Consider the following 13,209-nt stretch of genomic DNA (forward strand, 5'->3'; position numbering starts at 1 on the left):
ACACCAGCCCTAAAGCTAAACACCAGCCATGAAGCTAAACATCAGCCTTGAAGCTAAACACCAGCCCTGAAGCTAAACACCAGCCCTGAAGCTAAACACAAGCCCTGAAGCTAAACACCAGCCCTGAATCTAAACATCAGCCCTGAAGCTAAACACCAGCACTGAAGCTAAACGAGCAGAAGCTTTCTTCACAAAACAGACCCAAGACTGATGAGGTTCAAAAGAAAAGACCTGTCAGTCAAAAAGCTGAGAGTCTGAGGAGCAAGAAGGGAAATCTAAGAAAGTTCAGCATATTAAAGCTGTGCTGTAGGTCTGGAAAAGGTCTGAATTATTATTCAAGTGAATGATTAGAGGTGCACCGACTGCAGTTTTCCGACTTGTTTTATATTCAGGTGTTATCAGGTCACAATGCACCTTCAGTTTGACAATCGTATTTTACTGAAACACATGCCCTTGTACAATATCCTAGAACAATACAAGCTTGTTTTAAGTGGCCATGAGGTAGTGCTCTGAAATATAAAGGAAGTTCAGACAATTGTTAAAACTAAAAATTATCTGTAAAATCGGTTTCTCGTGCACGTATCGGCCAATTTCCCAAAATTAAGGAAATCGGGGCCGATAAATTGGCGCAGCTTTAATTATTGACCTTCAAACCTGTTAAATGTGTACAAACTGTGTCGACCGTACACCGTTTAACTTCTGTACTTTTACCATGTTCCTGACAAAGTCTAAAACAAGAGGGGCACGTCACGACTTCTGTGCACGACTGTGCACGTGAGTATTTATACGCACAGGTAAGCGAGCAGCACGGCTCCCAGCACCAAGGCGAAGCGGCTGAAGGAGGAGTAGAAGTAGACGATGCTGAGCAGGACGCCGGCCCGCGACACGGCGTACAGCCAGTCCAGCCAGTCGTGGTTCAGGTCGTCGTCGTTCAGAACCGGCCCGCCCTGAGCGTTCATCTGGACCGGGTTGGCCGGCTCGTTCTCTTGTAAAGGGTTCTGGGCCGGGTTGGGGCCGAGCGGAGGTTGAACATCTTCGTCAGGTGGAGCAGGTGGGCGGGGTGAGGAGGGGGCGGAGGTGGGAGGAGAAGGGAGGGGAGGCTGAGAGGCAGCCACTGCAGCCTGACTACAAACACAAACACGAGATTGAACACTTCAGCAGAGACCGTGACGTCTCTGACGCTCCACGACCGTCCTTCACTTACTACTGCAGGTAGTAATGCCGTGCATACATCTGCTGCCACCACAACATGTGCACGGGCGCGTACAGGGGGTTAGGGGCCACGTCGGCAGGGAGGTCGCCTTGCAAAGGGACCTGGGCTGCACCCGGGCTGTGAAAGGAAAAAATACAAGAAACAAACGAGATTCACACAAATAAGAGACTGGTCTGTAAATGAATGCAGCGTTTTCCTTTGATGTGAGATTTACTAAAGTGAAACTAGTTGTTTTTTAGAGTCGCTCTCAGTCCAAGACGTCTGAACACAGAACGGTCCACTCCGTCGTCACGATGTGACTGAGAACATCTGGATGCTCTGTGACCGCTGCTCAAGATGTTTCATTTGCTTTGGATTTTAAAACGTGTCCGAGTGATCAGAGAAAATATCTTTTGGTGTTTGTAAATTTATTTTACTTCTTGTTGCTTGCATGCTGTTTTTATGAAACTTGTTGCTATGGTCAGTATGTTTGTGTCTTCAGGTAAAGGTTAAAGGTCGAGCAGCTCAGGTAAAGGTTAAAGGTCGAGCAGCTTACCACGGAGGGACACCGGAGGTGCTCTGGGAATCGTGAGGGGGGGCGCCTCCTCGATACCTCAACCCATCACGAGTTTCTGGGACAGAGGGGGGTGAGGAGGAAGAGTCCGACTGACTGTCCAGATTTGGCGTGGTGGCAGGAGAGGGGGGGACGTTGCCGTCTGAACTCTGTGACGACAACATAAAGTGCAATTAATTATTAAACAAAGTTATTACAGGAGCTCGACAGACAGGAAATGACACGGAAGCAGAAGAAACACCTGATCCATGATTGAACCAGCACACACCGTGCTACGATTACTCACTCCGGAGTCAGAAGCAGAGGAGCTGGACGGACTCTGAGGCATCGGTGAGCCTGGGGGGCCAAGAGAAGAACGATCCAGATGCATCATGCGCTCCTCATCCCGCTGCGAGTCCCCCGGCCGGGAAACGGCCCGACGGTGGGAGGAGGGAAACAATGATGGAAAACAAAGAAGGTACCGGAGACAAAAGGAAAGTTGACTTTAGAAACAGACAGAACTCAAACACAAAGACCCTCTTTGTTTGTTTGTTTGTTTGTTTCAGGTCATCAGTTCACAGACACGTGAACAACAAGCAGTTCTCTAAAATAAAGACATTTGTTTTAGTTTTATTTAAAGCTTTGGGTGAGGGCTTTGCTGGTGTCAGCTGCACCGTGTGCGTACCGTTACACGTGTACTCCACAGCTCGCGGTCACAATATTTAAAAATCATTTCATGATGCTCCTGGTTGTGTATGTAGCAAATTATAACGTCGTCTGATTGGACCTTGAGACCAGCTGCACAGATGTGCACAATTTAACTGAAGACCGTCACCGTCACAAGAACTGCAGGTAGGCGGAGCCTGCAGGACGGGCCGATCGTCACCCAGTGAGTGGTACTGGAGTGAGCAGCAGGTTTACCTGTGTGCTGGTTTGATTACCAGGAACAAAAGCTGACAATCTAAAGCTGACCTCACACAACTGAAGCACAAACTTTGCCAGAACTTGGATCGTATGAAAACACGGTGCAGTTTAAGTTGACACTTGTAACAACGTGCACGCTCTTGTTTTTTAACACGGCCAGCTGAAAAGCTTTAAACCCTGTACATATGTTCAGGATTAATCATCTCCTGCGTTCAAACACACAAAGTCTTCAAGCAATTCTTCATCAAAACGCCACAAATCAAATTATAACATGCGTAAACAATGTGAATGAAACTAAAACCTTTTCAACCTTTATCTCTACAGGTTGGTCTCACTGAGCCTCCAGGACTCGTTTACAAGAGACACCTGGTTTAAACAAAGAGCCATGACAACCGTGGACAGTCATAAATAAGAATATACATTGAAAAATGAATGGAAGAACTTATATAAAAGATAAAAAACATCTATGTTAACGTCATTATATAAAACTCTGAGGGAGGACACACCAACATCAACCACATACATAAAAACTAACTGGGAGAAAGAATCCAAAATTGAACTGTCGTCAGAAGAATGGCAGGATGTGTATAAATCAGAGCACAGCAACAAACTCCAGACTTTGGAGAGAGTTTGGGTGGAAACCCTCTCCAGGTTCTTCATTGCACCCAAGATAAAGAGCAAACAAACCACATCTCATCTGCCCTGTTGGAGAATGTGTGGAAATATGGAAGCAAACATACACACACATTCTGGGAGTGTCCAAAACTAGATTTATATGGTGAAATGTGAATACTGCAATCAGAGCCATCGTGGGATACCCATTATCAAGATTTTAAGACGACGTATCTTGGAAATATAAATAAATGTGTATTGAATGAAGATATGTATTTGATTAAGATACTGTTAACTGCGTGTAAAAAAGCCATAACAAGAAACTGGAACCAGGTATCAGCTCCCTCCAGACAACAACGGCTGAATGTTGGTAGGGAAATTTACGAGATGGAGCGAATGACCTTCATTCTTGGACTAAAAGAAGATTTTTTTTGTCTAAATAAAGGTTGAATGAATATTTTTTTGAATACGTGGGAAAAATGGACACACCCAAGAAGAGACACGAGGAAACTCAATGCTATTAACTGGAATTTCTAGACTATAAACATCTATGACCGAGATTTATTTTATTGTTATTATTATTTTACATATATATAATTATTATTTTTTTAATTTAGTTATTGTTCTATGAATGTGTGCACCCCTTTATTGTTATTTTTTTAATTGCTATTGTAAAGAGCGGCCTGCTTAGGCTACCATAATCTGGAAAATGTACGAGATAAATCCTTATGTTATGTTCTATTAATAAAAATTAAAGTGGAAAAAGAAATTAAGAAGCATCTGTGTTATAATACAAAATACTGAAAACAGGAACATGTGTGCGTTGGTTTTTGCAGGAGCTTAGCAGATGTTTAAAATCCCCCAGAGGTCAGGGTGGAGCGCTCCAGGTCTTTTGGTAAGATGCTCCAGGAAACGGGAGCGGAGGAGAATCTTAACATTTACCTGCAGACACGCAGCAGCTCTCACCTGTGTGAAGTCATTGTGTTAAAGGATCCTTCCTGAATTCACCGTGTGCTGGTCGATGAACAGCTGCGAAGCAAACGGCATCAAATATCAACACAAGGAGCACGACGACGCAGGAAGGCCTGTGAGTAACATCTGCCCAGGCTACAAGCACACCTCCAGATGTTCGTGCTGTGCTTCAGCTTACTACAAACGTCCTTACAAGCGTAATCCTGGACCATGGGAAGGATCTGACTCCACTGAAACTGGGATTCTGAACAAACGTTGGCTCCAGTTTGTCGAGAAGCTGCTGGAATGAATTTTGATCCAAGAGTAAAAATAAAAACAAGAAACTGATCTGAACGTGATTTTAACGTTCAGCACAAATTTCAACATGACGGATCGGTTCCTATAAACGTTATGAAATTTATTGAAATCTGTCCAGAGGACCTCACTCCACTTTTCAGAAATACTTTGGGAGATTTTAACTTTTGCTGTATCAAGATCTCTAATTAATACAAAACAAACAAATAAATAAATCCAGACAGCACCTGGATGGTTTATAACAGCTAGACTAAAATGTTCTGCTGAAAAGTCACTACTTCATTTCTATTATTAAAAATACTAACATTAAATTTGTTGTGTAACATTTATTTTGCACATGATTTTGAAGTGAAGGTGAAACAAAACAATCCATTTAGAATAAACTACTTTCAGCCCACGTGGAGTAACTTTTACTGTTGGTCAGAGTGTAAACTAATAACAAATCAAAAAATCTAATATCGATCAAAAGGGCAGATATCAGGACAAGTTTTAGTTGAAACACGTGGTCATTAATCAGGAGAAACTTTTCTTAAACAACTCATGAAAAGTAACTGTCCAAACAGAAAGTAAATAATAGTTATAGTTTCTGTTCAGTCCCAACTCCTGCCATCAAAACAAACCCCAAACAGGCTAAACCGGTTCACTTCGGGCATTCTACCAACTATATTACTAAACCCAGAAAAGAATAAAAAAGAATAAAGGACGTTTAAGGGCGGGCCAGTCTCAGAATTTGGACTTTTATTTTCTGCTGATGAAGAAAACAGTTAGCTTGTTAGCTACAGCTAGCTTCGCTGTGGTAGCGATGCGTCCAGATGATTAAACCTCCTTCCGCAGTGACAACGCGTTAATCTGTTCTCCACCTTTAATTATCCCCGTCAGGTTCAGCTGACAGACCTGGTCACACAGCGTCGTCTCTCCGTCCCTGCTCCGCTCCGCCGCCGCGCTGCCGTAATGTCTGCTCCGAGAGCGGAAGTCACGTGACCACGACGGCCAGAGCAGCTGATCGGTGGGTTTGTTCCTTAACGGTCCGCCGGCGCTTGATCGGGCTAGAAGTGCACACGAGCGGAGAATGTGAATATTTTGGTAAAGGAGGGAATGTGTTACCTCAACAGTCATAGTTTATTATCGTATTGCCTGTTAATAACAAATGTGTAACTTCTTCTTCTTCTTTCGGCTTTTCCCTCGTCAAGTGTCGCCACAGCGAATCCTCCTCCTCCATCTCACTCTTAGCTCAGTTTGGAATTGATCGTATTCAGCAGATCCATTTATTGATTTAAGATTATTTTTTGTATTAAAACAACACTGACATGTAAAAACAACTATTTATGTTCATGCTTGGTTTTTGCAGGCTGATGTAACATGGACCCACCTTAAACAAACAGTGGGTGAGCGAAATAGTCCATGCTCAATAATCCAGGTATACAATCCAACAATTTTCAGTCCGGTCATCTGGACGATGAGGTCATCTGGACGATGAGGTCATCTGTCGACGAGGAAGAGGGCCGGGCATCGGAGGAGGGGGCGTGCCAAAGACACCATCTTAGCACCAACATAACTGGTTTGTTCCACTTTGTAGTAAGCTGTTGTGGGGAGAATCAGTTTTGTGTTGTGTGTTTCCTTGACTGGTGAAGCCTTCTGGATGGAAGGTGAAATGTTTCAGAAAAAAAAAAAGAAAACCTGTCCAGATGACCTGACTGAAAACGGTGAGCGAAGTCCGCCAGCTCGGTGCGCCACTATATTCACCGATGCTCAAAACGTGTGGACCCAAAAGTTTTTTGTTTTTTTTAACTTTATTGAACTACTGTGGACCCAAAAGTTTTTTTTTTTAAGTTTATTGAACTACTGTGGACCCAAAAGGTTTTTTTTTTAACTTTATTGAACTACTGTGGACCCAAAAGTTAATGCAGGTAAAATAAGAATGACATGGGAGCTGGGAGTGAGGTGTAGCTAGCAAGTATTTAAACATTTTCAGAACGACTCCTGAAACTCTTGTTACACATTATTTTATTGACATAAATTGGTCTTTTTCCATCATAATCTTTGATGTATTAGAAGAAAACTGATCATTTGGTGATAAACATCAACACATACCGTTGCAAGAATAATTTTAACTACCGGCAGGTCAAAATTAGAAATCCGTGTCTGGAAGCCCAGATCCTTATATTGCAGTAATATTAATCATTCAACCTTTATTTATACAGGTGAGTCTCATCGAGTCTCAAGGACTCATTTACAAGAGAGACCTGATTTTAACAAAGAGTGATGACAACAGCAGACAGTCATAAAAGAAAGCATATACTGTAAATCGTGAAAAATGAAAGAAAATGGCATTAAAAAACGAAACTAAAGCAGCTACAATGCAAGGCGATGTAAAAAACTAAAAACAGGAACATGTCTGCGTTGGCGTTTGTCATGAACTTAGCAGATGCTTGAAGCCACTTAGAGGTCGAGAGCTTCAGAGCTTCTTGCATTATTTCCATCAGATGTAATTTACAAAGAAACTGTCAACGTCTGTTAAAATTGTTATGGTCTGGAGCAACGTGTGTGTTAACAGCAGCAAATAAAAATGTGTATGTGTACTTAAATATTTTATTATGTAATCTCTTTGACACTCAACTGTAGATTAATTAATTTCATCATTTTAGTTCATAAAATACTGAATGATTTCACTCACTTTATATTGAAGTGATCGTCTGTGGGAAACATCACTTTCTGTTTTTGTGTTCCATAATAATGAAAGGAAAAAAGAGGAATCAAATCTTGAACATACTGGAACAGACCAAACAGAGATTAACACGTTCTTTACATTTAAGTTGTTTAGGTCAACAAGAAATACATAAAAACGCTGAATTGTCAACAACCTTTAATTAACCTTTAATGAGATATTAGCCTGGCTGGCAACACAGAGGAGGAAAGTGCTTGAAGTTATAATTATATACTAATAAAGTTCACCACAACACTTTTATTCAGATTACTGTCTCAGTTTGTGCAGAGCCTCCTTGGTCAGCTGTTCACTGTATCGGTTGACCTTCCAGTGTCCCGGCATCCATCCCAGCAGAAAACGATGAAAATCCGTCCAAGCGAACACAAACATGTCTCTCCACTCTTTTTCCAGCGCGTCCACGTCCACGTCTTCTTTTACAAACAGCTTCAGTTCGGTGAAATAGTGCTCCAACAGGCCCGGCACCCTTTCCTCACACTCCCTCTCGTCCATGCAGCTTCCAAGAAAATACACAACGTCTTTCATCCCACACCCGCCGCCAACATACTGAAAGTCCACCGCTGCCACGTCATGTCCACGCTGGGAAAAGCAGAAATTAGCCAGCTTGGCGTCCCCGTGGACAATGGTCTTGAAGCGGCACTCACTGAGCTTCCTGTCGATGTCGGCGGCTGCAGCTTTCAACTCGGCGTCGTCCATCGCCTCCAGCTCATCGGGCCGGGTCTCCAGGTGCCAGTAGGTACCGACTGGCCACAGACCCACTGGTTCCACACCCAGGAAGAGAGCATGGAAGTGGGCAAGCCAGCTGAGGCAAGCCCTGATCTCTCTGTCCCTCACGCTGGTCCTATGAATGACAACATTTACATCCAACATGAAAAACCTCTTCTAAATAATAATGTCTCGATAATCTTTATTACTGCCGACAAGAAGTGGAAAAGAGGGCTTGATTCATGAGCTTTGGATCATTTAAAAATAATCTATTAACAGCTAATAAACTGTAGAGGAGCAGGTCTGTCATTCAACCTTTATTTATACAGATCAGTCACATTGAGCCACAAAGACTCATTTACAAGCGAGACCTGTTTGGACAGACAACATGTCTCTTGTTGCCAACAATAAGAGACACATGATGAGTGTAGCTGCTTTAATCAGACTAAAAATACTTCCAACATGAGCCAGAGTTTGGTTTTCCAGGTACACCATGACGGGTTAGTCACAGTGTAAATTTAGGCTTGATTTAATACTTGTAAATTAAAAAGCTAAACAAAACGTTGTTTAAAGTGTGTCCAGAATGCAGAGAAACACACCGACTGTCAACAGCTTCACTCATCTTCATTCTCTTATGTACACTTTGACTTTATTAGTTCACTGCATGTGTGTGCAATGAAAACAGCAGAACTATAAATATATATCTCCTTAATTATTGTACTTTTATGATTATTATAAGATGAATATGAAGCAAAATATTATAATATTTAGGAAGCAGTGGTAATAGCATTTAATTTCTATATAAAAAGAGTAAATAACCATGTCTTCATGTTTTTGCTTTAATGCAGAGAAACTGTTCTTGTTCCCTCAGTTCTGGGCCCAAACACACATGTTTGATTGGTTTGTTTTATTTCTTGTTTTGTTTCTTGATTGCAGCATGCTCTGTAAACCCAGAGGAGAAGTTTATACATTTAATAAGAACTCTAAATCCAGCTGTCTCTTCAGCACCGACGCACTTTGAAGTAAAACTTACAAACATCAACTCTGATGGTTATCACATCAACATCTGAAGCCTCGTGCTGGACTCCTCTCGCACTGACTTTAATTAACTCGGATGAGATGAGATGGATGTTTCCACGGATCCATACCTCCTCTGATCGTACCCCTCCACGTCCAGGTCCTCCAGCACCAGCACCAGCTCCGGGCCGTAGCGGCGGGCAGCCAGGCAGCACGGGACTCGGCAGCTCTGGTCGGTGGAGTAGTTCTGGTACCAGTGGGTCTCCACCTGGTACGACCTCACCTTCCGTGCGTGCGAGCGGTCCGTGCTCCCGCCGCCCGGGCGCTCGGCCTCGTGCGGAAGCCTCACGTGTTTCACGACCACGGAGGGCCGGTCTTGTGCGAAATTCTGCTCCCCCGTGAAAATCTGTTCCCCCTGCGTCGGGAGCGCGCATTGCTGTCAGAGAGGCGGATCCGGCGGATCTGATCATTTTGACGGCGCTTCTGATCGACCGGCCCTCCGTGGTCGTGAAACACGTGAGGCTTCCGCACGAGGCCGAGCGCCCGGGCGGCGGGAGCACGGACCGCTCGCACGCACGGAAGGTGAGGTCGTACCAGGTGGAGACCCACTGGTACCAGAACTACTCCACCGACCAGAGCTGCCGAGTCCCGTGCTGCCTGGCTGCCCGCCTCCAGGTGCAGCCGGACTATGTCCCCGTAGCCGCTCCACAGAGTCTGGATCCTGGAGCCGACACGCACAGATGAGGCTCCGCACGCCTGTAGGACCAGATCCTGGTACTCCTGCTTCATGTCCAGCGTCGGGTCTGAGCCGAAGGGATTAAAAAAAGAACAGTGACAGAGAAGTTAACATCGTTTAAATGTGGACATTGTTACATTTAACGATGCCGACGACTAACGAATACTTCCGGTCACTCTTCTTCTTCGATTTAAAGACGGTCGTCAAACGAACTGAGACGTTCTCTACCGCCACCTCCTGGACTGGAGTGTAGACGGAACTTAAAAGAATTAAACCTCAGAGTCAAAGTCAGAGTTTCTTTATTGTCATTGTCACCTCATGTGGTACATGTGGTGGAGCGAAATTATGTACACAGGGTCCCAGTTACATCCAACAATAAAATGTAAAAGAAAAACAGTAATAACATCTAAGATATGAACTAAGAAAAACATCAACTAAATATACACTAAGCACTAATAGCATAAAACATTACGTCGAACATCAGCACAAACATGAACACGAGTCCGTGTAAGCAGATGTGCACGCATGAACACATCAGCATAGAAACAGATCAGCAGCAACATGAAACAGATCAGCAGCAACATGAAACAGATCAGCAGCAACATGAAACAGATCAGCAGCAACATGATGTGATTTTTCACAGTGGTTATTCTGGTTAAAGATTCATGAGTCTAACAGCCTCAGGGTAGAAGCTGTTCCTCAGTCTAGTGGTTCTACACTTAATGCTCCTCAACCTTGACATTAAGCTTGTGTTTCTCACAAATTTACTTTTTAATATGGCTTTTCTAAATAGATGACTTATTTTTAACTGATGTTTAAAATATTCAGCACTTCTTTGTGGTGGTCCCTTGCTTGTTCATAAGCCTTAAATGTAGAAGTGTTTCTGGTTGACTTCAGCTAAATTTGAATTGAGTCTTACTGGTGACCAGTTATCATATTTTGATGTGAGTAATAATGTATTCCTCTCTTTTATTTACCACCCACCCCCAACAACACAAACATCCTTTTAGTAAATGAGTCCCCGAGGCTCATTAACCTGTATAAATAAAGGTCGCATGAATTAATTAAGACCACCATTTTGAAAGACATGTGATCTTTGGCTATTAGTGAGTGTTTGTCTATTTGAACAATATTTCGTGATCCACTGAATGGATTTTGGTAAAACACTCGGACAGATATCATTGATGTACCTTTAAAGCTGATTAACTTATGGAGTCTGTTAGGGAAGTTTGGTTAAGGTTTATGGATGTTTTAAACTAATATGGCAGAGAATGTTAACTGCCCATGAACCATGTGTTTGAGTTAGCAGCGAGAGCTGGATGAGGAGTTGATTTCATACTGCAGGCGCAGCTGGCAGTCCAAGGTCACCAGTCTGTTTGTGAGCTGGGAGAGCTGGTAAGGTTATAAAAACAAGCCTAGCACACTGCTTATTTTATCAAAGATATATTTCTAAATTAAATCTTCAACATGTGGGAGCTACAGCTCTGACCTGGAGCAGAATGAGCCAAGGAGCAGCAGGTGATAAAAGGATGCTCAGGACTCAGTGTGGGCAGAAAGAGGACGCTACACGTTGAATAAACTCACAGATGACAGCAGCCTCCTCTTGCTCCTGTTCAGCCACAGACCCGAGGAGCTGCTCTGCAGGAGACACAGAACCAGAACTGGATTAGTTCTGAAACACAACTCGACCAGTGCTCAGGACACAAACCGTTACGGTTCATCCAGCTGAGCCGTCTTTCTCCAGAGAACTAAAAGATCTTCAACTGAACGCAGCTCCCGAGCAGAAAGAAACAACAGAACACGACAGAAAGTCTTCAGCTAAAGAAAAGCTAAAGTAGTTTTTACATGCAGTGAAAGCATTTAAAAGTTTTTGGGCTGGTAAAACAGAAGTCACAGGTTTTACTTTAATCTAAAGATTTTTGTTAGTGAGTCACAAACATTTAGCTTTGTTACAGGTTTTACTTTAACACTTCAATGCAAAGATCATAGAATACACTTACCTGATGTTTGATAAGATTTAATAACTAAGTTTGTTTTGCACAAACAATGATGTTCATGCTTTTGGTTGCAGCAGTCATGAGGCGGACAATTACAAAGGTGTCTGGAAGCAAATCGTTCCCTTGGGGAGGGTTTCCACTGAAAACATGCATTTGTCACATTTAACTAAAACTTTTTCCTCAATATGTAAAACACATGAAAATTACATGATATACAAAACAGTTCATTCTGTCTGAAGGGCAAATCAAAGCCAAGCCAACAGGAAGTGGGATTTTTTAACAACCAGGTAAAGCTAAACTACAAAAGCTGAGGTCAGTTTGACGCAGAATATTAATGAATGTCAAAAAAAATGTTGGCTAGTTGTTTTCATCACCATTATATGAATATAAAGTTTGAAATGCCTATAACTTCTAATTCTAACATTAAGATTAAGGAGATCCTTCCTGCCCACCGCTGTCAGCATCTAACAACTCTTGAATGATGAGCTACAACACTTCATTTCCCTTTGGGATTAATAAAGTATTTTTGAATTGCATTGAATTAAGGTTTCAAAAACGAGGTAGATCTTCATTTCAAAGTGTGCAGAATCACGTACAACATGCAGAGTCTTTGGTCTGGCCTCCTGCACGAGGTGTGTGCTGCTCTTCCTGACAAGAGGTTTACTGACATTCATTCATACAAATTTACCTTTTCCAACACAGATGTCAGTCATGTTGAAATCTGAACGTTGACTGAGACATTCCCACACATTATCACATTTTTCCTTCACTTTTTGTTGTACATTTGCACATGGATTTAATATCAGTCATAACGGGGAATGGAAAAATATGCTACACTTGTCTTGTAAGAAAATCATGTTTCTTTGAATTAATTTACGTCGTGATCCGGCTGACGGAGGCGTCGAACACATGCAGGAGGGCTGGATGGCTCGGGAGACAAATGAGAATGAGAGAGAGAGACATTTGTCTCAATGTGTCCCTGTGACGGACTGGAGACCTGTCCTGGTGTCTCTCGCCTGTTGATGGCTGGACATGTGCACCAGTGACCCCTGAGAAAAGCAAGAAGCGGGTAAAGATAATGATGGATGGATGGATGGATGGATGGATGGATGGATGGATGGATGGATGGATGGATGGATGGATGGAGATATATGTATGAGTTTTTTTTCCTTCTTCAGGAGTCAGCACACACACTTTTTGCCCCGCTCCCCTCAGGAAGGAGGTTGAGGAGCATTAAGTGTAGAACCACTAGACTGAGGAACAGCTTCTACCCTGAGGCTGTTAGACTCATGAATCTCTAACCAGGAGAATCACTGTGAAAAATCACATCATGTTGCTCCTGATCTGTTTCATGTTGCTGCTGATCTGTTTCAATGTTGCTGCTGATCTGTTTCGTGTTGCTGCTGATCTGTTTCAATGTTGCTGCTGATCTGTTTTGTGTTGCTGCTGATCTGTTTCATGTTGCTGCTGATCTGTTTCGTGTTG

The 13,209-nt window shown here is 42.9% G+C and overlaps 2 protein-coding genes across 4 annotated transcripts in view; both read right to left on the reverse strand.

Moving 5' to 3' along the window:
- LOC119409790 (homocysteine-responsive endoplasmic reticulum-resident ubiquitin-like domain member 2 protein) overlaps positions 1 to 5,533 on the reverse strand; it is a 7,505-nt gene extending 1,972 nt beyond the window's left edge. The window contains exons 1-6 of one of the 3 annotated variants that reach the window (XM_037676691.1): positions 5,442 to 5,533; positions 4,248 to 4,310; positions 2,053 to 2,154; positions 1,749 to 1,915; positions 1,205 to 1,330; positions 793 to 1,125 (exon numbers count right to left, since the gene is read on the reverse strand). In XM_037676691.1, the coding sequence (XP_037532619.1) occupies positions 793 to 1,125; positions 1,205 to 1,330; positions 1,749 to 1,915; positions 2,053 to 2,139 (713 nt within the window). In that variant the 5' untranslated portion in view covers positions 2,140 to 2,154; positions 4,248 to 4,310; positions 5,442 to 5,533. Of the gene's footprint in view, positions 1 to 792; positions 1,126 to 1,204; positions 1,331 to 1,748; positions 1,916 to 2,052; positions 2,155 to 4,247; positions 4,311 to 5,407 lie in introns of all 3 variants that reach the window. The other 2 variants (XM_037676693.1, XM_037676692.1) reach the window with 2 other exon arrangements.
- Positions 5,534 to 7,518: 1,985 nt separating this feature from the next.
- On the reverse strand, positions 7,519 to 12,437 carry pkdc (protein kinase-like domain containing). Its single transcript, XM_037676510.1, has 6 exons — positions 12,413 to 12,437; positions 11,312 to 11,365; positions 9,865 to 9,969; positions 9,586 to 9,794; positions 9,123 to 9,406; positions 7,519 to 8,110 (listed from the first exon to the last, which is right to left on the reverse strand). Exons 1-6 carry the CDS (start codon positions 12,435 to 12,437, stop codon positions 7,519 to 7,521), a joined length of 1,269 nt encoding a protein of 422 aa, XP_037532438.1.
- Between the last annotated feature and the right edge of the window lie 772 nt (positions 12,438 to 13,209).

The sequence above is a fragment of the Nematolebias whitei genome, chromosome 5 (assembly GCF_014905685.2).
Source record: "Nematolebias whitei isolate Nwh7 chromosome 5, NemWhi1, whole genome shotgun sequence".
NCBI classification, from domain to species: domain Eukaryota; kingdom Metazoa; phylum Chordata; class Actinopteri; order Cyprinodontiformes; family Rivulidae; genus Nematolebias; species Nematolebias whitei.